The sequence below is a fragment of the Chaetodon auriga genome, chromosome 4 (assembly GCF_051107435.1).
Source record: "Chaetodon auriga isolate fChaAug3 chromosome 4, fChaAug3.hap1, whole genome shotgun sequence".
Classification (NCBI taxonomy): Eukaryota; Metazoa; Chordata; class Actinopteri; order Chaetodontiformes; family Chaetodontidae; genus Chaetodon; species Chaetodon auriga.
The window spans coordinates 1365057-1392077 of record NC_135077.1 but is presented as its reverse complement, the minus strand read 5'-3'; the positions used below and the strand labels follow the sequence as shown (position 1 = coordinate 1392077).

General features: G+C 45.5%; 2 protein-coding genes across 2 annotated transcripts in view; one reads left to right on the top strand and one right to left on the bottom strand.

The window, feature by feature from the left end:
• fbxo41 (F-box protein 41) overlaps nt 1-4425 on the top strand; it is a 46405-nt gene extending 41980 nt beyond the window's left edge. The window contains exon 14 of the mRNA XM_076727994.1: nt 399-4425. Within this exon, the coding sequence (XP_076584109.1) occupies nt 399-461 (63 nt within the window). The 3' untranslated portion in view covers nt 462-4425. The remainder of the gene's footprint in view (nt 1-398) is intronic.
• Nucleotides 4426-11498: 7073 nt separating this feature from the next.
• On the bottom strand, nt 11499-25786 carry smox (spermine oxidase). The gene is made up of 7 exons (XM_076729005.1): nt 25665-25786; nt 20383-20617; nt 18973-19199; nt 17268-17441; nt 15251-15983; nt 14055-14215; nt 11499-12061 (listed from the first exon to the last, which is right to left on the bottom strand). Exons 2-7 carry the CDS (start codon nt 20588-20590, stop codon nt 11909-11911), a joined length of 1656 nt encoding a protein of 551 aa, XP_076585120.1. The 5' UTR covers nt 20591-20617; nt 25665-25786; the 3' UTR covers nt 11499-11908.
• Nucleotides 25787-27021: the final 1235 nt, after the last annotated feature.

Below are 27021 nucleotides of genomic sequence, written 5' to 3'. Positions count from 1 at the left end.
CAAGATGGTGGGGTTGCTCACAGCAGTTAGGTAACCTCTCCAAAAGCCGCGCACAGCCGTGGTTTATTTTTATCCCTCCCTCTTTAAGTTTGCTGTGAGAAGGCAGCCAAAGTTCTCCCGTCGTGTTGAGTCGTCCGTGTTTTGAAGCCAGTTCTGCAGAGGTGAAGCTTGTGAAGCGTGACAGTCGTCCTTCACCCGCTGCACCTCAGCGCCCTACAGTTTTTCATAGCTTTCATACATCAGGCGTTGTACACACACACCGTTAATGGAAGAACACTTAAAGGCATGAAGACGACGGGGGAAAAGCAGCATTTTGATTGGATGTATAAAAGACGAATCGTAGACGTTGTCTTTGAGAAAACGAGAGTCTGATTTCCCCTCCTGCCTTTTTGTTTCAGGCTCTGAAGAAGAGACCCGGCTTCTCCAAAATCCTCCACGTGAAAGCCGACAGCCTCTGCTAACATCTTTTGTGCAGATTCTTCGAGTCTTGGAGAGACGCCATCTTGGCTCCAGTCAATCAAAAAGACCCAGCTGTTTTGAGCCCACTCGATGGGGTTGAACGCGTCTGCAGCACCGACAGAAACAACAGAAGATCGCCATGATGAACCAGGGCCGAGGCTCGATGTGCATACTCCACTAGAACAACCTTCAAACAGAAAAAAACTCATCCACTGCTCCAGTAAGGGGAAACCAATAGCTCCTCCATGCTGGTTATGACTGAAAACCAGTCAGGAGGCTGATTTGGACAAACAGCGGCTCTCTCTCTCTCACATGAAGGGCCTTTCTTAAACTTTACAGACTCAAATAACCCGACAGAACTGTCAGATTCCGCTCTCTCAGTCGTCTTTTGCTTTCAACCTAAAAATGGACCGTGTCGTCGCACAGAGCCAGATTCTTTTCATGAAAAGCCTGGAGCCAGGTGACAGCGCTGTATTTAACTGTCTGAATGCACATAATGCTTGACACATACTTGAGACTGCCTTCAGCACCCAACGGCTCGTGGGCAGCAGCACATTATAGAGCATACGTACTTTCCACAGAAGTGCAAGGTTAAGAGTTTTGAGACAGGAGCTTTATGTATGCGTGAGCGTGAAAGCGAAGGGTTGAATACACGCTTTTCATCCCGCCTGTCCTGCACAACGCTGAACACTTACTGCTTCCACCCAGAGCAGACACATGCTGCACCAGCTCCAGGCGCAGCCGAGACGGCAAGGACAGCACTTCCTGTGACACACAGACCTTGACAGTCTTCTCGCCACTGCATGGCAGCGATGCATTTAGCCTCCTCCACCGTCCTCTGCTTCCTCGTGCCAACAGCAACGTGTCACACACCTGGACTCAGTGTTTTCGATGGTTGTGGTGTCTCCAGGCGGACGATGATCCGTAATGCGTTTCTGGTGCCGTTTGTAACAGTCTGTCCTCATTCCAGTGAGCGTTTTCTCCAATGTGCCATTAATGAGGGAGGAGGGTCTGCGAGAGACGGACGTTTAATCTCTTCAAATCTAAAGCAACTTAACTGAGTGGAGTTTGATTTGAGTGGCAGCAGCTCCTACTGAGGGTCTCCAGGTGAATACAGGTGTGACAGTGTGTATGTATCATGTGAGTTCCATATTTACCACACTAAACGGTGCCATCCCCGCTAGCAGTGTTGAACAAGCCTTAGTTCTATTTCTCAGCTGACGTCCTCTGGCTCCCTCTGCTGGTTTGTTCAAGCACTTGCACAGCCAACAGCCAGCTGGTGTGACACAACACTTTGTCCTCTTTGCAGCATGAAACACGCTTCACCTTCACTGTGCTGCAGCCAAGGGGTCAGTTCTTCAGCATCACCTTCAAATTAGGAGTTTGATCTGGTGCAGCTCACGGCTACAGTTTAGTTTAGGACACGCTGCAGAAATTCTCAAGAAGTATGAGTAGCAATACTTAACTGTGGCGGTACGTGCTGCACACTTCTCTGTGCTGCAGAGAGCTCGAAGGGGAGGCCAGTTCGTGGTTCAAAAGGAGGTCCGCTCAGCTGTTTAATGTTCAATCTGTAGCTCAGGAGGAGCTTTGTCAATGAAACAACCCTCCTGATGTTATCAGGCTTATCTCGGCTCAGACGCGACAAATTTATGCACAGAAACCTGCATCAGAAGCTGGTGAAAAACGTGTTAAGATGCACTGACGAAGCTGCAGAGGGTCAACAGAAAAGACGAATATAAGAAGGGTAATTTTTGGAGTTTGACCCAGAGTAGGGACCAAAAGTCAGGCTTTGTCTGCCTCTGCCGCATCAGTTTTTCTTTCAATCAGACTCAAATGTTATGAAAGTGCAAATGCTAAATGAGTGGAGCGCCCCTTTAAACAGCAGCTCTGTCAGACGCTTACAATCTGTTATTGATTCAAAGGAATCGTGCACACCGTTTTGAAACAGGTTGAAAAATGATTCCCACGTCGGGCAGAACATCACGTCTGCAGGTTGCTTCACAGGTTTGTGCCTGAACGCCTCGTTTCTCACAGAGCGCCTCGCTCTCGCTCTGCAGCACACCTTAGCATTGGCGGGCGGAGCGTGCGACCGTTTGCAGGAATGGCGGGCGGGCGTTGGCCACGTGGCCTCTTTGATTCTGAACCTGAGGAGAGCTGAGCTGCTGCTTTCGGTCTCTGCTTCATTATCAAAAAGTGTTTCTGAGGATTTGTGCAGCTGCATCTCGCCGTGGTGATGTTCCAGGTCACGTGTGAGAACAGCTGTGGGCGTCCGTTTCTCCATGTTCTTCCAGCACAGATTATTATTACCGTCCGCCGCTCGTCCGCTCGCTTTCATCGAGGGAAACGTGTTTGTGGGAAAGGTGTAAAACTGACACAATAGAGAAAACACAAAGCACTTGTCGATTTTGAGTTTTAGACAATCCTGCCTTCGCTATCAGCTAAACTCTGTACATACTGTTTATAGAAAAACAAAACGGAGAAAAAAAGGCCAACAGTTGATGTTCTATAATATTAAGGTTATACTTCTGAGTGCAAACAGTGGAAGTTTACAGTCTTCATTCTGTAAGCATTTTCTCTCCAAAGCTGAATGAAAGATAAATATAGAGAATTATATTATGTATAACAGTAGTGTTGAAATTGCAGTTGTGTATTAGATACTTTATATTAAATGTGCATCAGAGTCATATAGAGATGGAAATTATTTAAGAAGAGGATAAAGATGATAATTCAGCTATTTATTTCTATAAAAAGAGCGATGTGTATAATGTTGGCATGTTTGTGTTCGAGCATCAATCATTAAGTTGCCTTCTTAACTGTTCTGCTACTGTGACAAGAAACTTATTAGATGTTTAAAGAGCTTTGATTGCCTGCAGGTTAATAACGTTTCTCTTTCTTTGATCCAGTCTGTTGTTGCACTAGTGAGAAAAAAAAAGATATTTCAGATGTTTATTATAAGAGTGTTGTTTTTAATGTTCAGCTATCTCTCAGTATTTGACAAAATATGATGCACTTTTTTTCCTGAACACTTTTATCGGCCCATCGGTCGTCGGTCGCGTCAGAGACGGCGCCGGTTTCTGTGCCTGGCGGCGTTTTCTGTCGTGGCGCGAAACCATCTGTTCGCTTACATGTTCGGTTTGGTGGAAAGAAAATTTTGGAAAAACAGCGATGAACACATGAACTTCTGTGAGTGAACAGTTAGCCTCTTTCCTCTAACACCATCTCTCGTGTCTCATCGGTCGGGAAGTCAAAGTTTGAAACTGATTCAACTACATTGAAGTGCTTTTTCGGTCCGTTGCCAGTATGACCTTATGCTCACCTTTGAATCTGTTCCTCTTTGCTTGATTTGCATTGTTACTGTGGATTTCAGCTTCATACCAACAGCACATTGGCTTTGTTGTGAAAATGGACCTGCTGAAGATGTTGCAGAGCTTGTGTGCTCTGAAAATGCAGATTAATGATTCTCACATCTCCAAATACGAAGCAGAATCATTTCTCATTTATTTATTTCATTCCGAAGCTGAAGCATCGCAGAGACACCGAGGTGCTTCTTCATTCACGTGTTTATTTCTTGATCTGATTTTTTAAGTTTTACTCCTCCTCTGTTGCAGTTACTCCATGTACCACATTGTGCAATTGAAAATGGTGTCTGAGTGTTCATGTACCTCTCTGTACATATTTTATGTATGAATGATTGTACTCTGCCCATTCATCTGAATAGTATTTTACACATTACCTCAACACTTATCTGGGCAATTAAGTGTGCAGTTTGTCTTTGTACTTTTTCATCTTCGACTGCCGTCGACTGACACGTCAGTTGATCCATGAACTTCATCCGTGTTGGGTTCTGTTGCTGAAAAAACTTTCCCAGAAGATGATCAGCCTTGTACGATGACTGCAATAGACGCAGATGTTTTGCTACTCATTTTCACTCATTTGTTGTCATCAATAAAATTGCTTTAAATTGTATTTGTCGTGCTTTCCACCGCTTTTCAGAAAGAATTGTAGATCATGTTTAAAGGGTCACATTCAGTTTTTTTTTTCCAGTGGCAGCGGCTCACACTGACGTCCGTCTGGTCTGACTTTGTGTCTTCAAAGAAATGCTGCCGTTGAATTGATTTCTTTTCAGTGCGGCACCTTCTGAGGAAGCCTCTGCACTCATGACACAGTGCTAATGCTCAGGTTCAACAAGGCCAAAAACATCACATGTGGACAAAGGAAGCCTACACACTGCAGCTGAATGCAGTGAAGCTGTGAATGCTGTAAGCACCACAAATGAGATTTAATTCACCTCCGCTGTATTTGGGCGGCAGCAGAAATCTCAGAGAAAGAAGCAAGTAAGACCAAAACTGTCTCTATGAGAGAACTACAGGGAGGTCGGAAAGTGTTTCTTTGATTAAGCCTCTGTATGTACAGCTGTACACTGAAGCACCCACTCCATCGGCTTTAGTCACAAACGAGCCGACGACATCCAGCCTGCTGTTGTTTTTCCATGTCAGACATGTTGACTTGTGTTAGCAGGAAAAGCACAGGTGACACAAACTTCCTTAACGATGAATCAGGTCCATCAGTGTTCCAGGAAGCCGTGAGGCCACACACACACACACACGGTACCAGGACACGCCTCGTCCACACACACACGGTACCAGGACACGCCTCGTCCACACACACACACACACACACACACACACACACACACACACGGTACCAGGACACACCTCGTCCACACACACACACACACACACGATACCAGGACACGCCTCGCCCACACACACACACACACACACACACACACACACACACACACACACACACACGGTACCAGGACACACCTCGTCCACACACACACACACACACACACACGGTACCAGGACACGCCTCGTCCACACACACACACACACACACGGTACCAGGACACGCCTCGTCCACACACACACACACACACGGTACCAGGACACGCCTCGTCCACACACACACACACACACACACACGGTACCAGGACACGCCTCGTCCACACACACACACACACACACGGTACCAGGACACGCCTCGTCCACACACACACACACACACACACACACACACACACACACGGTACCAGGACACGCCTCGTCCACACACACACACACACACACACACACACACGGTACCAGGACACGCCTCGTCCACACACACACACACACACACACACACACACACACACACACACACACACACACGGTACCAGGACACGCCTCGTCCACACACACACACACACACACACACACACACACACACACACACACACGGTACCAGGACACGCCTCGTCCACACACACACACACACACACACACACGGTACCAGGACTTGCCTGTGGTCAGGGAAAACAGTGATGTGTGTGATCAGGTGATTCTGAGCAATGGTGGACGTGACCAAAATGCTGCTAACTATGCTAACAGGACTTTCTGCATGCTCACACATAAATGAACAGTTACTCTTCCACTTTTTATTGAGGAACAGAGGCGTCAGAATGCTCTACAGAGCTCGTTCCTACACAGTCCAACAGATCCTGCCACCAGTGTTGCTGGTTTTGGAGGAGACCCGGTCCAACCTGGTCTGCTGTGGTGAAGGTGGATCATGCCTGCACAGTAGGATCAGACCTCTAGCTGCAGGTAACCTACCGATGATAGCTTTTATTCATCCTTCTGATTGGTCAGCATGGCTTTAGGGTTTGACCTATATGGCTTAAAAAAGGTCTATTTTGTGTCTTCTCGCCATTTTCCATCAACAACTGCAGGCAGACGTGACATTACTGCTAAATTCACTTTATGATAGCTGCTTAGCACAAGACGGCTAACAGCAAAGTTAGCAAGTGGTTGATGCGCACACGTTAAAAGCAAAGTGAAAAACTGCTTGAGCGGCATTATAACAGTGGATTTGTTACTCAGACATCGTTTGCTAACATGTTAGCCGTAACAAGCTAGTACACAAACGTCAGAGCTGTGTGCCTGTGGCGTGTTTTGGAGTCTGCCCTCTAGTGGCCAGATACTGATTAATGCAGCTTTACACGTTAAAATAATGTTCACAATAATGAAAAGTATGCACAGACACTTTGAAGGCGCACACCACAGAAACAATGTAAACTTTATATCTTCACATGATGGAAATTTCCTCCGTCGTCTGTGTTACAGTCTGTCTTTCCATCCTGTTGGTTTGTTTCGCTCCGTCACGGCAGCGCGGAGTGTTCAGTCTCACCTGAGAGCAAAGGACAATAATGGAGGACGCGGCGCTCAAATAATAAGAGCAGTGATGCGAAACACCAGGTTGTCAAGGTGACCTGTTTTCTCTTTGTTTGTTCTGGCGCTCACGTCCAGGGTGCTGCTGGACAGATATTTACATATCTGCCAAAATCCACAAATATCTGTAAAAAAACTACAAATATCTTTAGATGTATTTGTAAAAATGACATAAAAAGCAATTCATAACAGAAACTCTTTTCACAGAACTCATCTCAACAAATAGTCCTTCTGAAAAGAGACGACCACAGTTAAGTTTGATTGTTTGCTTGTTTCTTTCATTTGGGGAAACAGAAAAATACAGTAAATTATTGATTCATGTGTAAAGTGTAAATGATTAGTTAGATGAGTTACTTATATTAATATCTCCTGTAATCTGTATCATGGACTTTGTATAAGTGTACTTCAGGTTTTTAACGTCTTCGCAGGTCGTTTGAGTGCAACTTTCTGATGAGAAGTTTTATAAACTGACGAGGATCAAGTCCGGATTTATCTTTAAAGAAATACCTTAAATCACTGCGTTGTGCTCCGTCTGTTTGACTCCACCGGAGAAACAGCAGATGACTTTACCTTCTGCTGACGGCTGTATGTGAATGGTTAAGTCCTCTGGAGCCTCTCGTGTTCCCCGGCCGGACCGGGACTCCTGCCAGAACTTTGTCCCCGTGTTTCCCTTCCTGCTTTCCAACTGTCTGAATGAAGGAGGAGGGTGAGGACACTGCACACAGAAAGCACTTTTAAAGCCTTGCATGCATAATCACACCGCACAGCAACCCCCAGCCCTGCTGATTTCTAAGCTCTCTTAAAGAAAATGTTCTACAGCTCCTCTTCATATCAACAGTGACTCCAGTGTTAAGGTGGAACTGGAAACTAATAGTGCTGCTTTTTGTGTTAGTGTTCTGATTCTTTGGCTCGTAAATACAGGACAATCCTGTTTCTTTTGCAGCAGCAGCAGCAGCAGCAGCAGCAGCTTGATGCCGATGATCTGAGCAAAAAAAAAAAGTCCACCACAGTGATAATCCACCAGACACTAAATGGCAGAAGACGCTGGAGGACCAGCTGGTAAAGAGGACAAACATGCAGCAGAGTGAGACAAACACAGGATTCAGAGTCAGTGTTGGACTCAAAGTGGATGTTTGTGTTGTTTGATGTCTGCTGGATTTGAACTGTGTGTTTGATGTGTTTTTCCTCCAGCTAATTGTCCATTAATGAGCGTTAACGCTGTCCTGTCCTAAGGAGACACCGCTGTGTTCATGTCTGTCCTCGGAGCGCATGAGGGAACCTCTGCTGAAGCTGCAGATCCTCCTGAGCTGTAACATGAGCTCTGAAGCTGTTGGCAGACTCTCCTGTTTTTGGCACTTCGAGGATGAGGAGCTGAAGCTCTCAACAAGCAGCTGAAACACGACAGACGTGTTGAGTAAGTTTATTTGTACAGTCAAATATTTCTGTTAACGTCTGTTTGTGAAGGCTCTCAGTCATCCAGGTCATGATATGACGGGCAAGTCTGATACTGATCTCATGTGTTCAGAGTCTTCACTGTATTTGATGTCCCTTGGGGATGAATAAAGTATCTAAATACAGATATTTTAAAACAGTTTGACATACATTTATGAATGTCTCCTTAACCTGCTCCATGTCGTGCTCCTCGTGTTTTACCGTCCAGTTGAATGCACAGTAATTGATTCATTGTGTCAGATACACATGTGCTTGGAGGTCCTGCAGACCCACACAGGTGTTTTCACCTGTGGCTGATTAGACCTCTGCTCACGCTGCAGCTGGGATGAGTTCTGCACAGACTTTCATGAAGCTTGATGTCCTGATGTTGAAGAATGATGGAGGTCAGCGTTTGTGCTGCTGTTGAACTCTGTCACGTGTTTCCTGTTTGATCTGCAGCAGGTGTCTGATCTTCGGTTTGATGGTGGCTGATGCGGCTGCTCGTTAAAGCTGTGGTCCTTCACATTTCCGTCCTGGCTCATCTGATTTTAGGCTGCACGCGGTGAAGGTGGAGGTGTGCAGCCTGCAGCTCTTCATCCAACAGCTCATACTTCAAACTGATCTGTTGTCAGAAAATATGCTGAAAATGGACATTGTTTCATTTTGTAGATGCATCTTTGATGAACGACAGCGGTCAGCGTCTCACTGACAAACATTTCCTGTGACAGAAGTCAACTCGTGTTTCACCAGTTAAATACTTTTAATGTGAAGCTGCAGCAGCAGGAAATGTTTGGTTTGCATTAGCAGGAACAGCCTTTTTTCTTAGAATCTTCAGATAAATACTGCAAATATATAAATATAAATATTGCAGTACTTTGACCAGTGGCCCGCAGGCTCAGTCACCATTGTGATACCTCAGTCAGTGACAGACAGTGACTCAACAGACTTTCATTTAATGACAATCTTTGCGATCGTTACTTTCACAGGTGCAGGTCTGCAGATACAAACCCACATGAGAAAAGTAAGTGTGTCAGGCTTCATTTTCCAAACATGCTCAACACAAAATCAGAGAGAAAGCACTGCTTGTCTCTTTGTCGGTGGATTTTTTTTACAGAAGATGAGTAAAATAAAGTGTGTTGGCGCTGCCTCGACGTGCTGGCATTCAGTTTTTGGATGCCTCTCATTCTCACACTGAATCTTTGGCCTTTCTGTTCCTTCTCATCCACCAAGTATCTGATGCTCTGTGATATTTATAGCTGGCAACAAGCTGAGATCCAGAAAAACTCTCAGTTCTGTCTCTTTGGCTTTGAATTGTTTGGTCATCTCACTGCACTTCAGCTGTTTCCCCGAGGACACGAACATCACATGAGGTGCATCTTCTCAATCCTCAAAGTGCTTCAGTGATTTCCTGGTTTTAGTGAAAATGTTGGCTTCAAAATAAATGTGAAAGATCGTTTTGTGACTCCAGAGAAACAAAACCACGACGCTCCGAACAGTTCGACAAAGGCTCGATTCCATTAAGGTGTCTGACTGAAGCCACACTGGACGCTTTCCAGTGGTGGAGCGACAGTCACTGCATTTACTCAAGCATTGTACTTAAGTGTAGTTTTGAGGTACTTGTTGAGTATTTCCATTTTCTGCTACTTCCTTCTTGCACTGCAAAACATCTGGGAGAGAAATATCTCACTTCTACATTAAACTGCCAAGTTGCACTTTGATGCAGTAGCAGAGTGGGGTATCGGTCGTTTGCAGTCACATGATGTTAAACTCAGATGGAGGGCAGGAAGTGAAACCTGACTGAGCTAGTTTAGATGAAATGATGAGAGAAAGGTGCGAACAGAAAATCAGATCATGTGTTGGATGTGACTCTTACGTCATGAAGAGGAGCCATTTTTTAGCTGAGCTGAAGGTTTTGCTGCTGTTGAGTCAGCAGATAAAACAACTATCTGCTCATTCAGACGTCGTTCTGCTCGAGAAAACTAAAGTTTGGAGGCAAACGACTTTCTATTAGCGGTTGATCCACGACCTCGGTACCAAAGTGCTCCAGATGACTGTGGTTTGGTTTTTGACGGTTCATAGTTTTGATCGTCCTGTGGATTAACGAGCAGCAAACGTTCAGCGCCGCGGTGCTGAACGTTGACGTTATGGTCGTTTGCTACGTTAACGGCTCGCTAAGGTCCAATGAAACGCCTCTAAAGACGAGGATGGTCTCTGAACAAGACAGAGTGCGTTATTTACGTCCATCTGTCTCATGTGAAACCGTTAACGCTAATTTAACAAAGTGTTTGTCCTGCTGCTTGTAGCTGTGACTTTAAATCCATCATAGATTTAAAACAATAGTTAATGTTCAACCATTTCCAACATTATCCGACCACAGACAGTTAACAAGACATTTTTTCTGGCGTTTTCAGTCAATTTCTTGCATTTTAACAACAGCAACAACAACATTTGGTACTCAATAAAAGCTCCTTGTGGTTTCTCGGTTTGATCGATCTGAGCGACCTTTAATGGCGTAGAACATAAACATTTGGAGTGTGTTCAAGTGCTTCCTATGCAGAAAATCACTTCCTGCCCTCCATCTGCACGATCCTCACGGTCATTTCCATTAGCTGCTTTGATCTGGGGTGTACACTGAGTGTGTATTTGGAAGTGAGGAGGCAGCAGGCTGACAGGCAGCGAACACGTTTCATCACAGCCTCAGTCAGTAACAGACATCCAATCAGAGCCCAGCTGTCCAGGTGTCCAGGTGTCCTGAAAATGGACTCTTTTGACATGTGACGGGAGGAAGTGAACTGATGCTTCTTGTGGATTCACAGAGGCATTATGGGATGGAGAGACCAAAACATGCTCACTAAGAACAGGTAAAGAGTCACGTGTCCTCTTAATGTGAGGAAAGTGCTGTGAACACTCAGTTTGTTCTCACCATTTAATTGGAAGGACTGAAACAACCGGATTTTAAAACTAATTGGCCTTTTTTCTGCTGCTAATTAAAACTTTCCTCGTTCTTTTCAGCCTGATCGTGTCCGTCGCTGAAGGAGAGGATTAACACTGTTGTCCAACAGAAGCGAGGACTGGGTTGAGGTCTGTTCTGACACCATCTGTCCCTTTGGCACAGCGCTGTGGCTCTGGAGCCTCTTCTTCTCTTTCCATGTGCGCTGACTTTCTGCTTCGCTCTCATAGATTTAAAAGGATACCAGAACGGTGATGTATGGAAACGACTCCGGCCTGCGGTGCTGTCCTGGAAAATATGAAGAGTGGATGAAGAGGAGATATGTGAAGGCTCCTCCCACTGTGTCTGATATTTCAGTGAATGAGGAAGACGAAACTTGTCTTGTTAGATGATGAAATAACTTTTATTTTGTTAAAACTTTCTCATTTTTTATTTAGTGTTTCCATTATTTTTGAAATAACATAACGTTACGTACAGAAGGCACTTACAAAAACAAGTTAAATTACAGATGCTGTTATTATAAACATTAAATTACTGATTTCAAAATAAAAAAAACATCATGACAGAATGATAAAGACAAGAAATGACCATTGGCACCATTGGCAACTGTTGAACAGTACATCTGAAATAAAATTTAGCATGATTTGAATCTACAGTACGATAGAAACGATACTCCATTTGTTATCAGTGTAATAATGCCCGAGCTACGCTTTTAAGTATAACTTAATCATCAAGATAAAAATCTTAAAACGCATAAACAGTTTCTCTTTTTCACTAGTCAGAGGTTTCCTTTATTTTACATATTAGGCTTTGTGGTTTCAGCTCTGTGCAAGTCCTGGTACATCTCTGTCAGGCGAGCGGCCTCTCTCTGTCCGGACAGCAAAGCACCATGGGTAGTGGAATAGTATTTTCGGTGGGTGGCCTCTCCGGCAAACAGGACCTGTAGAGGCTGGGGGGGGCAAGCAGAGAGGAGTTTTAGAGGAGAAAGGCAGACTGAACATGTGATCCATTGTTGTCATCTCTGCACGTTTTTGGCCTCTTTGACCTCCTTTCTATTTCCATCAGACCCCCTCGTTAGCGCTCCTCATGCAGGAGGCTCCGGGCTCTTTCCTGAGGGCTGACAGGGCCTCGGCGGAGGGGTCATGCTGTTCCTTCAGCAGTGTCAAGTGAGCACACAAACCAACCCCCCGCCGCCCTCTTACCCCCTTCACCCAGAGCGCATCAGGTTTCACGGTCTAGACTTCTGGCCTGGACTCAGCCTTCATAACCCTCCTGACACCAGCTGTGTGTTCTCGGCGAGGTGACACGGTCGTGATGACACCGCCGCATTGGCCAGATGCTCTCAGAGAGCGTGCAGTGATTGTAAACAACCGAATGTGCAGCCGCTGAAAACACTGGCTTTTACATTCAGGCTGCCACGAAGGTCCAATCCACAGGTCCCTTCCTCTCCTCAGCTCTCCTACGAAGGAGCTCAAATGTGACCAGAAATCCTTCAGAAATGTTTCCACAGTGAACTTTGTCATTTGATAGTAATTATAGGAAAAATGAAGACAGTTCTGACTTTTAGTACACAGCAGGAACAAAATGTGAATTTTGTCTACAGGCAAGCAGAAAATTCAACACAGGTTTGATGGAGCTGCTTTTCCGAGGAAATTCAACCACAGCCGGCAGAACTGTCTCGCAGTGGAGTTTGCACAGAATTGCTCTTTCCAGTAAACATCTCTGGAAATTACCAGAAAACTGCACAGCTCTAAAATTACACAAGATTATTTGGGATTGACTTTCAGTTTTTACATTATTTCTATTTGCTGGGACAGAAGTTTGTCCTTAATGCTCGCAGTGTTTTCACTCAACACTCTGCAGCTCTTCTCATTCTAAAACAGAACTTCACATATTTTAATATTTTTTTACTTCTTTAAATCTTCCTGTTTTAAATTTCTGACTCTTGATCTTTGCAGTACTTCAGCTTTGCTTTTCTCTCCTCTTTCAGTGTTTGTTGTTATGCACCAGACACCGAGGCAAATCCCTTACATGTGAAAACTCACTTGGCAATCAGCCTGATTGTGACACGGTGTGGTGGACAAAATAACAGAAACACACAACAAAATAATGCAGTACCAGCTCTACTAACTGTGGCCAAAGTACAACCCCAGAAAACACTGAGACACTGTGTAAAACATAAATAATGTGATGATTTTTAATCCTTTTGGACACACGCTCAGTAAGAGCGTCACAGAGACAATATATCAAATGTTCTGTAAAAGTCATGGCGTGTGTTTCCTGTGCTGTTTGTCCCTTTTCCTCTGCTGTCCTCTCCAGCCCTGCCCAGGTGTGCTACGTCTGATTGCTGAATGAGGTGCACCTGACTCTGGACTGAAGTGCTTAAAAGCTCCTGAACCTGCTCCAGAAGGTTCTGGTCTGACTGAGAGGCTGGAACTTTGTGTTGTGTTTAGACTTCATGTGTTTCGTTAGCTTTCGTTTATTGTCTATATCGTGTGTGTGTGTGTGTGTGTGTGTGTGTGTGTGTGTGTGTGTGTTACTAAGTCCCATGAATGTGTGTTTTTTGTGGCTGAGGTCAGGTCAGTGGTGGTGTGCTGCTGTCTTATTGTGGATGTGATGCAGCAGCACGTTTCAGACACTGGGAGAGATGTGGAACACCTGACTGATGAAGATGATGAAGAAACACCTGACTCAGTGTCTCTGAGTCCATGAACACATGAACTCAGAGACACTTCAGGAAACTCATTGTTAATGATTGATTTTGTTTTCATTTACGTTTCTCACAGCGTGCCAACTTTTTGGAATCAGGTTGCACTATAGACACTTTTATGACAGTCTGACATCATTAAGTAATTATTTTCAGGGCTATTAAATTTTATTATACAGCAGAGATGTTTAGTTATCGTGTCCCCCCCCCCCGTGCTGTCCTGTGGTTGTCTTACCGAAGCCTTGGTGCTGTTGGCATAAGGCAGCGGCATGGCCAGCCTCTCGCAGTCCTCGCCGCTGGATCCCACCCTGGTGAAGGAGTAGGAGCCTCGGATGTAGGGGTTACTGCCCCACGAGGAGCGCAGGATGCGCCAGGGCTTTGGAATGTCAGGGTTCCCTGTGGACAGACGGACGGAGACGGAGGAACGTCATGACAGTCGAGCACAGATCAAACCAGTTAAAACTATGGAGGCTGTGAGTCCAGGCCTTTCACTGGGACATCCGATCTGCCAACGCTCATCAACTCGTGACCTTTCGTGAGCAGAGAGGCACCAGCGAGTCTATATGTAATTAAGCAACAGCTGAGCGGATTATACCACACTGACCTAAATGAGCAGAGCGTGTGGTGTGTACATGTGTGTGTGTACATGTGTGTGATTTACAGTCTGTGTCTATAGGAAGTCCACTGACCTCATCACGCAGTGACAGTCACTGTTCCTGTTCTGTGACCTATTTCTGAGGCAATCACTTCACCGAGTAATAATCTGAGCCATTTCTGTGTGCACATCCCTAATCTGCTGCCAAGCGGTGAGTCAACCTCCAGCCATCAAACCTTTTGCACTTAATGCTGTCACCCCCAGGCAGCTGTGTCCTCTTGTGTCCAGGGAGGACTTCTCCGTTACACAAGAAGTGGTGAGTTTTAGATAACGAGCAGCAGCAGCGCTGACTGAGCTTCAGAGGAAACACAGCACCTGTGTCATTGTTTGGCGAGGATTGGTCAGAAAGGCTGTTCACCTGGTCTCTCAGGCCCAATGCTCAGCGTTTGGGTCTTTAGCGGCGGTTAGCTGCTCCTCAGTGGACACACAAACCACCTGAGTCATTCAGCTGTATTATCTGTCAAGCTTTTTGTTATGAAAAACTCTGTTTACGTAAGAGCTGAAGCTAAACGGATGACCCAGCCCGAGTCATGGTTCGTATGAGTCACTGCGCTGACTCGCTCAGCATTCCACGGATACTGTGTTGGTTTTAGATTACTGATTCTTTGTGAAAGCTTAACTAGAATGGAGCTGAAGACAGCCTGTGGTAAAAATCTACAGAAATCAGAAATCAGACTTCTAAAGGAGGTCTTATCTTTTCAAAGAAGATCTCAAAGTCGAGATCTCCTTTTGTTAGATAATGATTAAATGATCTCCTCGTATGAGCGCGTCCTGACCTGTGAAGCGCCTCAGCAGCTCCGTGCAGGTCTCAGCCACCGTTTCGTCATCGCAGCGCTCCATGTACAGCGCCTCCTGCCCGCAGATCCAGCCGCTCAGCATGTAGCCGTAGCGCTCGGGCGGGTACAGGACGTCGAAGCTGCAGATCTTCTTGTACCACAGCTCCTCGGGGTAGACCAGCTGCTCTAGCTGAGCCTCGTCCTCCCACACAAACTGGATGCTGTTGCACTCCGGGCTCCAGAAGGGCTCCTCGAACTCTAAGAATATCTTATCAGTGGTGCTGATGCCCAGCTTCTCGATGGCGAGCACTTTGTCCTCGGGCAGAGACGGGGAGAACATGGTCTCGTGGTGCTCCTTCAGGACGCCCAGGGAGGCGGTCACGATCACGTGGTCGGCCGGGATCCACTCCTCGTCCTCGCACTCGACGTAGATGGGGTGGCCCAGGATCAGAGGGTCCTCGTGAGGTTGGCAACCGTCGTTGTTTTCGTTGTGGTTGTTGTCGCCGCTCTTGGCGATCACCTCCCGGTGCCGGGCTGAGTAGTTCCAGTGGATGCAGCGGACCGGTTTGCTAAGGCAGATGGTGCGGGAGGGGATGTCCTGGGCCAGGAGCTGCACGACCTTCATGAAACCTTCAGGAATGACATAGTGTGCACCAGGGATCTCCGTCCACTCGCCAAACTCACTCAGAGACACCTCGTCCATACTGGGAGAGCTGCTTTCACAGCTCTCCACCTGAAACACGAGAACATACGAGCACAGAGTCAGCTGCATTTCCACCTCCACAACATTAATCCCAAATCCAGCACTCTGAATCACCTCTCTACACCCATCGAATTCATGCTGTAGGAATGTCACCAACTCATCTTTACAGTTTCGTTCTGAACAAATCAGCGTGATTAAACAGGTTTAAATATGCTGGGATGTTTGCACACACATGCTCTATTCACACTACACCTACTGGTTAGTATGTTCCTTATTAAAGAGCGAGCCAGCGTGGTTACCTGGTGGCTAACGTGACACCGTGCTGCATTTCACAACATGTGCTGTGTCTTTGTGTGTGGGCAGCAGCGTATGGCAGCTCCAGTGATTACAGCACTGACAGAGCACTGACATGAACGCACTGAATGGCCGCGGACTGTTTGTTTTCATGCCTACAATCATCACAAAGAGCGAGATTTTATGACGTCCTCCAGACAAACAGACAAAAAGAAAGGAAAACATAAGCTCCAGTGTGGAAGGTCGAACTCTCACGTTCTGTTGATTCCTTTCAGTTAGTTTTCTTTACTGTACACATGGAGTGATTTCTGCCAAAATGACTTGATGATGAATTCATTCGTCAATCACAGATTAATCATTCAAAGAAATGCTTTTGGGACATTTTGGGAAAATGTGCTTTGTTGCTCTGATCAGTTGTGAGGTGACCAGCAAAGAACTGATTAAATAAACTAGATATAACATGTTAATCAGAAGGTTTCTAGAGGTGCTGCTAGGCAGATTTTGTAGCCGTTCGACTGAGCCAGGCTAACTGTTTCCCTCCGTTTCCAGTCTTTGTGCTAAGCTACGCTAATAAGTTACTGGCTGTGGCTTCATATGTACCGTTAAGACACAAGACATCATCCAACTAACTTCTCTGACATTTTATAAACTAAAAGACTAAAAAGAAAGAAAAAAGTCAAGAGATTAATTGACAATGATTGATTATTGTCTAATTAACTGAAGTTATTTGTGCCAGCATACATGCAGATTAGGCCAATATGTGCAATCTTATTCCAAAGGATTTTTAGGTTTATAACAAAAGTACATTTTCATGATTTCTGATTTGATCATTTCTGAATTTTTTTCACTGATTATCAGCCTGTGTTAGCTCAGGGCCTCAGCCAAACACCAGCAGTGAATCAGTCCTTACAGTGTGGACGTTAGGAGGAGAGTTGCTGTAGCCGTAGCGTTGCTGTAAATTGACAGGAAAACACACACACACACACACACACACACACACACACACACACACACACAGACCTTGAGGTACTGTTGAAGCATGGACAGTTTGAGCTTCTTGGTGCTCTCAGGATCATCAGGATCCAACATGATCTTCTTGCGCACCACGTCCCGAGTAAAGACGCCAACGCTGTTCTGGCTCTCGGCGCAAACGGGCTTCCCATTCTGGAAGAACTCCTGAGTCAGCTCGTACACCTGAGAGAGGGCGAAAGGTCAGAGATGCAGGACAATCAGGAGGAAGAGGAATGAGGAAGGAGCCTGTTTAGTCCAGTTCAGGGAGGATCAGGTCAGTGCTCGATTGGTTCAGATGGTGAAAATGGTCAAAACAGCACCAGTGAAGTATTAACATCCATCAGGTCAGACATAAACTGTAAGAATCTGGACTTTCACTTCATGCAGTTGGACTAAAATCCCAACATCTGACTTACAACATGCAGAATAATTACTGTGTTCAGTCTCAGCAGTGTGTTTGCTTCAGTGGAGCCTCAGCTGAACACATCTGTTGATAATGCATGGAATCACCTGAGCAGTTAGACGGTTGTCAGAAAATCAGTTCATTTTTAATTCTTCCAAATGACCAAAGAATTCAATGAAAAAAAAAAACATTTCAGTGAAACAGAAAATGAAAATCAGTGTAGATCTGATGAAGCTAACGCTCCATAGCAGCTGCAGTTAAAGTTAGATGAACCCAGCTCATCTTTAAATGATGAAGATCATCAGTGTCATCAGACGGGACACGAGGGAGCTAACGTGCTCGTCGTCGCTCTGCAGCGCATCAGTCGGCGCTGAATGACATCAAAGAGAAGGATAAAGGTGAGGTGACCTGGAAGCGCGGCCTCATTCATCTTCTCTCCTGGTTACATAAGCTACTGAAAAACACGTCCTGGAGATGGAGGCTTCCACTCTCCACGCCTGCATTTTATTCAGACTCCCAAAGATACAAGTTTGTCTCAGAGAGCTTCAAAATCTACACAGCATACAAAGAAAGCACAATGAAGACAAAGACTGCCAGAGCACTGGAGGAAGATGACTGTCGTGGCTGCTAAATGCAGCAAAAGCAAGAATATCTCCAGTCTTCAGGATGCTGAACCTCACCCTGTCCTCTGAAGGTGTGAAATTCCCTGAAGGATGTTTATCACAGGGGGGCGTCATGTGGACCCTGAGGCCACGTCGAAAACGCAGATGTACAAAGGTTAATGAAAAGAAAACATGGTGGATACCTTCCCTCTGTCACTGCGTTTCCAGTGACCTACTTATGCTGCAGCAACGTCGCTCCAACAGCAGAGCAAAGAGCCGAGAACAGAAGTGGACATTCTGAGTGACGCTCAGCATGTTCAGACACTTTGATGGCTGAAGAGATAGTTCATAACGCACCTCAACATCAAGTTCTCTCCTTTTCCTTCCTTTAAGCAGCTTTAAGGCTGTTAAAATCATCCTTATCTACTCTGACTGACACTGTCTTATATACTCTTTATTCAATTGTTCACATCAAGGCTGCAGCATTCAGGTAAATGGAAACATTCTAGATGTACGTGTGCATCATTTTATACACAGTTCAGCATCTAGATGAAGACTCAGCCCTGGTATCTGTGTCTGCTCCATAGAGCTTTCATACACATCTTAATGTTTGATGTTAGACAGGCTGAGCTCCTCTCTATGCATTAATCCATTTCTGCGTGCAGGTGTGAAGTCACACGTGTACCTGTGGTCACCTGTGTCCCCTCACCTCGTTGTACAGGTCACTGAACTCCTCCACCAGGTCTTTGGGGATCCTCTTCCCGCCGTTGGTCTGGTAATGAGCCACCCCATTCTTGGCGTACAGGCTGATGCGTCCCACGCTCCGCTCCTCGTCGGTGGTGTGCTCCAGCAGCCCGTTGTCCTCTGCCAGGTGGTACACTGGGTTCCCATTGGCACCATGGATCCAGGTGGCTCCAAGCTCCAAAGTTGCTTTTCCTACAAAATAAAATGAAAAAACACAACACAGATCAGCTTGAGTTTGACACAAAGCGTCTCTGCTGCACGGCTCTGAGTGAACTGAACATGAGTCTGCTTTGTCAAGGCGCCATCACACTGGAGAGTTAGATAACCACACACTTCAAGAAGGAGGTCAGCTCAATTAACATGGAGCCCACTGGGGTACCATTAATCTAATATTTTCCTGAGGATGATGGCCTCATGCACTGCATATGTTTCCACATTCATTCATTCATTTATATAATAAATTGGGCCAATGCAAAGACAGAATTGGCTAAACGCTCCTATGATTACATAACAGCCGCGGTTAAAGCAACATCTAAGCACAAACACGTCATTTACATAACAGGCGCGACCATCCGTGTCCTGACATATGGGTTTAAATTCAACAGTGTATGATGAGTGTGTTTTTACATGTGACCGCTGTTATGCACACATGCCATGAGCAGATGCTGCGCTTGTTTGTTCTTGCCAGTTGAAAGAATTTGGCATGATGGGAATCAGAGGAGGGCAACTTTCTCTGGAGTGAGACCTGCAGTTCAGAGACTCTGTTGGGGAAATCTACCAGTGTTTGTTCAAGCAGATCAAGTGAAAAGAATCATGATGTCTCTTGGAAAAAGACACGCAGCTGATTCATTTAGGTTATATAAGGAGACAAAGGTGATTACGTGAGTGTACGGCTAGTTGATTGGACCATTTTTTAAGATGCAGTGTAATATTAAAGAGGCCTCTTACGGATTAGATGACACTGTTTCTGCACCTCAAAGTTAATCTGATTAATACGTTATGTCTCATTTGTTTAATCTGCACAAAAAACAGAGGCTGTGTGACCTGTAGCTCTACAGGGAGTCATTAATTAGCTAACAGGGACTTCCTGGAGGCTAGCTGTTTCCCCCTGCTTCCAGTCTTTATGCTAAGCTAGGCTAGCCACAGCCTCATATTTAGCATTCACAGAGGTATTGATGGTCTCATCTAAGCTTCCACAGGAAAAAACACGAGCATGGTTTCTAATGTGTGGAGCTGTGACTTTAAATGTGTTTTTTGAACATGAAAGCATGCAAACACACTCTAGCAGGCACCTAAAATAAAAGTATGAGCTGAAAATGAGCAGAACATGGCCTCTCTAAACCAGGAACAGGCAAACAGAAGTGCGTCCTCTCACCGTGCTTCACACTTTGAACTCTCCCGCCGACGTGGTCTGATGCCTCTAGGACAGTGACATCCGTGAAGCCGTTTTTCAGTAGGATCTTAGTTGCAGCAAGGCCGGCCAAGCCAGCACCAATCACTACTATTCGAGGCTGCCGATGAGTACGTAGGCCGCTACTAAGAGGATCATCAGTGCTGTCTGAGGAAATTTCACAACTTTGCATGCCGTCCAAGCTCCTCTTCGATTAAGTCTGAGGACAAAGTGAAGAGAAGGACCGGAAGAAGTTAAAAATGACACCGTTATAACACTGAGTCAGCAGGCGACAGACGCTCAAACAGAAGGTTTTCTGCTCGATAAATGACGTAGAGCATACCTTGAAGAAATCTATATTCTGTATACACCTTGTAGCTAACTCCTGAGTGCAAACACTGCTGTCTGGGTCATACGGGGTTGCATGCCAGTCACTGGTATGTTACCTCCGATGTGCTGCTGTATCACATCCCCACTGGGTATTTTCAGCGACTGATCGCTCCTGCTGATCACAGACTGTTCGCCTTTGGTTGGCAAAGGCTGTCAAGATTTTAATGAATATCAAACTCAATATGAAGGATTTTTTGAACAGCACTGAAATGAGAAATAAACAATATTCTGTTCACAAACTACAGAAGTCCTGAAAGATCTTGTTTTTTCAGTCTTGTACCCACAAGATACACATTTTGTTCGATAATATCCCACCAGTGGGAATCAACGTACTGCCTGGGATGCCTGTATGTGTTATATTTTATTTACGTGATAATTACTTGTGATATTAGATCTATTTTGTGATAGCAATGATCTTGTCCATATCCTGTGAGAGCAAGATAATCTGCTGCATGAACAAGCTCCAGAGAAAATACTGTTTAAATGTTTAAATGGAGTATTTCAGTGCTGTGAGCCCCACAAACTTAATCCCCTTTACCTCCATTGTTCTGGGGTAGAGGCAGAAATCTCAGAGGCAGAAATCTCAGAACTTGCCATGACTTGATACCACGCGAGACAAGTGAAAAAAATGCTTTTTTTGATCATTTGACTGGACACGTCCTTTAAAAAATGACCAATGCACAGATACTTTGACCTCTTTGGAGCTCAGTCGTCTTGTTTCTAATGAAGTGCTGCCTGCACAGCTGATATGTTATCAGCATTCCCCTCATATAACCCACATTTACAGCTGTATTTGTGACAGATTATCTTAATTTAAAGTCTTTTTCCATGGCATGAGTACCTCCTGCACATGCTGCGGTACGACTCTGTTTATTGATCATAAAGCTGAATCAGAGGGCCTGACACGACCCTGTTACTGCCGTCAGGGAACAGACTACACACAAACAAAAACCAGACTTCTCGAATTATGCCGAAATTACTCAGGGACACTAACATTCAGAGAGGAGAATACCACAAAAGACAAGCGACCCTGTTGTTCCAGCACAAAAGGCTGCTTGCAGTGAATGTATGGACAGCTGTGAGACAGTGGGAGTCGAGTCAGAAGACATCTCTGTTAACCGAATGGAGGATGTATGTTGTCTTAACAGAGAGCTCCATCTGAAATCGGCCTGTTTTCTCCACATATGAGATCCTCTGATTGGCCGGAGCCGTGTCAGAGAAGTTCACTTGGTTTGAACTTTGGTTCATCTTTGGAGAAACCGCCTCGTCAGCAAGTTGTCGATCTTGACCGCTCAGCTGGAGGAGTCACATGATCAACAGGAGCTGACAAAGACAGTCAGAGAGGAAGCAACCAGCCACACAGCGAGCCTCTAGAAGATCCTGTTTCAGACTCAGATGTGGATTAGGACTGCTAATCTGGACGGGTCAACACACCACATCTGATCTGACGACCCTGGGACTGAATGTGGGTCAGACGTGGCAAAGATCTACTGATGGGGAGTTTCAATTAGAATATGTGAAAATATATATATGAGGAAACAATGTATGTCTGTCTGAGTCTCAGCTCTGCTGTCTGTGTTTGTGGTTTCTATTGTCTTAATCCTGCTGTGGTTTGGGTACACTCACACTCACACATACTGTAGAATTCTAGGAGACTTCCCAACACCTCATTGCTAAACCACAGAATTACACTGAATTACATCTCTGTAAGAGCCACAAAAAGCCAAGTTTCAGTGTCACTTCCATCTCCTTCCCTGAAACTCGTCTCATGAAGGCTCTGCCTTAAAGCTCACTTCCACCTGAGACGTCGGTGCAGCGTCAACGTGGACAGACTCATTCATGAGCTCCAGAGAGAAGTAAAGGGAGACACTGAGTGATGGTGCTTCAGCTTTTTATTTTTCTAACAATATAAACAGAAGAAGCTCCTGAAATAACAGAGACCAGACAATAAATCCTGTTTGCAGTGTCACACAATGCGTCCATCAAAGGGCCTTTCTCTGATTGTTGGGCTGCTGTTAATTGGTGGTTAACTGAGTTGGTGGTCTTGAATCGAGGCTCACATGTTTATTTCCTGCAGTGCTTCATGAGCAGCTAGTTGAAGAATAAATGGTATGAATTACAGTTATTTTTAGTGGGTGATTTCAGGGCTTTCAGTACTCTGACTGCTGCTCTTTCATACTGTGTGGAGAGGAGGGTCACAGGAGGATGCGGTGGTCGAACACATTCTTCTGTTTTCTGTGAAATATTCTGTCTGTTGTGTTTAGTTAAAAGCTGCAGCTCGTGTTCCCGCTCGCTGTCCAACGTGAACTCTGAGCACATCTCATCAGGTTCATCGTCCATGTTTGATCAATTGTACATCTATTAGTACATGAATAGTCATAGTTTTATATCCTGCAGCGCATCAGGTCACCTCTGATGAGAGGCTACGTACTTTCTGTGGAGTTATATAATTACGATAATGTACAAAATGTAAATCTGTGTGGTGTGACGGTGTTTCCTTCAGGAGCCAGCTGTTAGTGTTACACAGATGTTTCCACCAGCAGCAAACACACGTCAGCGTCAGTCACATGCAGGCACTGTTACAGACGAGGCCAAATGTCAGAACAGCCGCGGACACATTTCTCTGAGTAGAAATAACGAGGTGTTATCCTGGAGATGAAATCTATTTGGGAGAAACATTTACAGACAAAAAATCTTTCAGAAACAGAACAATCGAAAGGGGACAAACATAAAACCCACTGAGGTGTGTTTGTAATGTCTTCTTTATGTCCAAGTGCTGCTGCAGCTTTGACCTCTTCAGACTACAGTACGTCCCTTCTCTGTGTGCACTGGAGTAGGTGAGGTCGTGTCCAAATCCCCGTCCCCGCTTCCAGAAACAGGATGACTAAACAGATTTAAGCTTTTACTGTTTGTTTTACAAAGCCAAATTCAGTCAGTGCAGGAAATGGAGGAAACGTTTAAGCTGTGACATTTCACATCCTTTTAATGGGACGACTCCCTCCGAGAGCTTTTCAGATTAATCTGTTAATGTCGGGCTTGACCTATAAAACAAAGCCCACCTCAGAGCAGAATTCACCTGATTCTGTAAAAAGGTGAGAGTTGAGTAGAATCTGATCGACAGACAGTGTCTGACCGCCGGCCTCTCTGCAGGACGTGCATCCTTCCCTGGTTGCTTGTAATTGCACAGCTGGTTAATACAGTCGCCACATGCCACCACTCCACGCTTTACACCACCACCGCAGATTAACGTGTGGGCTGGCCTTGGGTGGATAGGCGGCTCAGGATGGGGTGGAGTGAGGAGGAGGGAGGGAGGGAGGGAGGGAGGGAGGGAGGGGGCTACCACTGACCTAGAAATGGCAATCTACAGTACAGAGTGTCTGCCAGTGGCCTTCTCAAGAGCAGGAATATCTTCCATTACTGAGCCCGAGCTCCCGCCTCTCCTCCTCGCTCTCTCCTTTATTTGTGGACATTTCTTTTCCAGCTGTGTCCACACTCACATCTGCATTTCCTGCTTCAGTCCCATGTGAGCATTAGCATCGCAGCAAACATTTCTATATCCCTACAAATCGGCTTCGTGCCGAGGGCCAGACATTCCACACGTCTCTCCCAGCTCTGGCTTTCCCAAGCTGAAATGATGGAGTGGAGACGCACACACACACACACACACACACACACACACACACACACACACACACCACACACACCGCTGTGCTACCGTACACCACGCTGGACGTTCCCCTGGTGCAGTTAAAGAGTGGCCTGAGGATTCCCAAAGACACAGAGAACAAGCTCGATGCAGCCAATCAGAAGTGTGACGGCAGGCGAATGATGGCAGAGAAAACACAGAACAAAGAGAAATAAAAGAAACGAAGATTACTTTACTTTAAGTATATATTCTGTAACAGAAACCCCACATCCTTGAGAGCCTCGGTGTGTAAAGTATGGGTACCACTTTGTTATATTTGGAGTTAATGAGGCAGATTGGACAAACTCTGGTTGGACACGTCATTGGACCAAAATCTATTTCTGACTGACAGACTGGTTCACATCAGACTCTGTGACTCAAAAAGCATTTATTAATGACCTTTGTTTAGCTCCAGCTAAAGGACTTTTTCCAGCCTTTTTTATAGTAAGAGATCATAACTGATCTATAAAGCATCAGAGACTGATTGATTAATCACTAATATGTCTACTAGTTAGAACTTTAGAAGTGGTGGATTAGTTGAAAGTGGTGCCAAAAGACGAATGAAGACTGAAAATGAAAGTTTGAGCAGAGGAGATGCGACTGAAGGCAGAAGCTCAGGAGGTGAAGATCCTGTCCGTCACCCCGCGCGCTGCAGGCTGCACAGCTGCGCTGTATAGAAGCTTTGCTGCCACGTATAAGCTGTGATGCCAAAGTGGCAGCAGTTTGAAACAAAGCGAACAAGTTGACTGCGCGCGCGGACGACTCACCTGTGAGGCGCGGCGTGCGACCGAGACGAGACAACACCTGGACGCGTTTCGAAGCGGACAAATCAAGCGAGAACACAGAAATCCACTTTGTCCCGTTACGTACGCGCGCGCGCACACGCACACACACACACACACACACACACAGGCACAGACCGACAGCACATCAGTGGAAGTCGCATCTGACGCGCTGCGGTCTCACGTTGTTTTCGTGCCGCGTTGACTTGTCTTATCGCCACAAACAGCTGGCTGACGTTTGTTTTCATGGAGCCGCGCTGATAATCACACTTCACGAGCTGATCTCACCGGATTCCCACCGACACGCACCGATACAGCGCGGTCAACACTTCCCACCACCGCACCGAACATCACCCGCCCGCGACGACCGCCGGACCGGCTCAGTGTGATCCGGCGGGGCAGCAGCTTACCTGACTCTCCTGGTCTTCAGCTGTAAAACCTCAGAGTGCTCCGCGTCCCTTTGTGCCGTTTTCCCCTCAGACCGGCTCCGCTTTGTATTTATGCCTGGAAACCAGAAGCAGCCAGTTTTTCCGTGGCCGCTGCCTCCTCATTAATTAAATATGAGCGGGGATGACGACAAAGACCAGCCCTCCACTGAGTAAGCCTGCTGTCACACACACACACACACACACACACACACACACACACACACACACACACACACACACCCTGTGCGCTGGATAAAGAAACACCCAGTCTATATGAAAATCATACATGTCATCAGTTAAAAAGGCTGCACACTTTCTCCTTCATCATCCCTGTCAAAGCACGCTGTACATTTACTGTATACGTGTACATGTATACGTGTACATATTGTGCAGTCTTGAGGTACTTGTATTTTACTTGAGTATCTGCATTTTATTCTACTTCATGTTTTTACTCTACCGACTTCTTAATTCACTACATTTATTTCTAACTTAAGTTACTGATTACTTTGCAGATTTGGATTATTAATACAAAATATAAACTAATGTTTTTGGGGTTTTTTGGGTTTTTTTTTTTTTTTAGATTACTCAGTAATCAGCTGAAACCAGCTTCTCTTTTATCAGCTGCAACACTTAATGGATGTTAACTCACTATTTATCACCCAGTAATTAGGGCTTAATTTACTTTATTCTGAAATCGGACATTCTGCGTAATATGTACTTTTACTTTATGTACAGTTTGATGCTAATACTTTTTGTATTTTTAGTTAAGTAACAGTTTGAGTGCAGGACTTCAGACAGACAGCTTTAGTTACTCTGTGAATTCTGATACATAACACAAAACATAATAGATGAAATGTTATGATAGTGTAAAATAAAACTTTATTGATCCCCAGGGAAAACACAAGAAGTGATGAACGCAGTAATGTAACGTATGTAATAGTAATCCAATACTGTCATGGACATTATTCTGAAACGGGCCGTTCAACATAACGAGTACTTCTACTTTGGGGACTCTGAGTGTGTTTTGATGCTCAGACTGTTGCACCTGCTGAGGTAAAATTTTGAATGCAGGAATACTACTGCTTTTACTGAAGTAAAAGATCGAGTACTTCAGGTATAGGAGGAGGACGGAGGAGGAGGGAGGAGGACGGAGGAGGATGGAGGAGGATGGAGGGGGAGGGAGGAGGATGGAGGAGGACGGAGGAGGATGGAGGAGGATGGAGGGGGAGGGAGGAGGATGGAGGGGGAGGGAGGAGGATGGAGGAGCAACTCAGGAACGCCACACTCTGCATGTACTTTTGTTTTGTGGACAGTCGCCATGACGCACTGAAGTAATATC

Bases quoted from the DNA above. Each gene is read 5' to 3' on its own strand.
- smox (XM_076729005.1), bottom strand. From the start codon at position 20,590: ATGCAAAGTTGTGAAATTTCCTCAGACAGCACTGATGATCCTCTTAGT. The intron at 15,984-17,267 runs GTCTGTGTGTGT...CTCGTGTTTCAG, and splicing joins TGCTTCAACAGTACCTCAAG to GTGGAGAGCTGTGAAAGCAG. The intron at 14,216-15,250 runs GTCAGGACGCGC...GTCTGTCCACAG, and splicing joins GCTGCTGAGGCGCTTCACAG to GGAACCCTGACATTCCAAAG.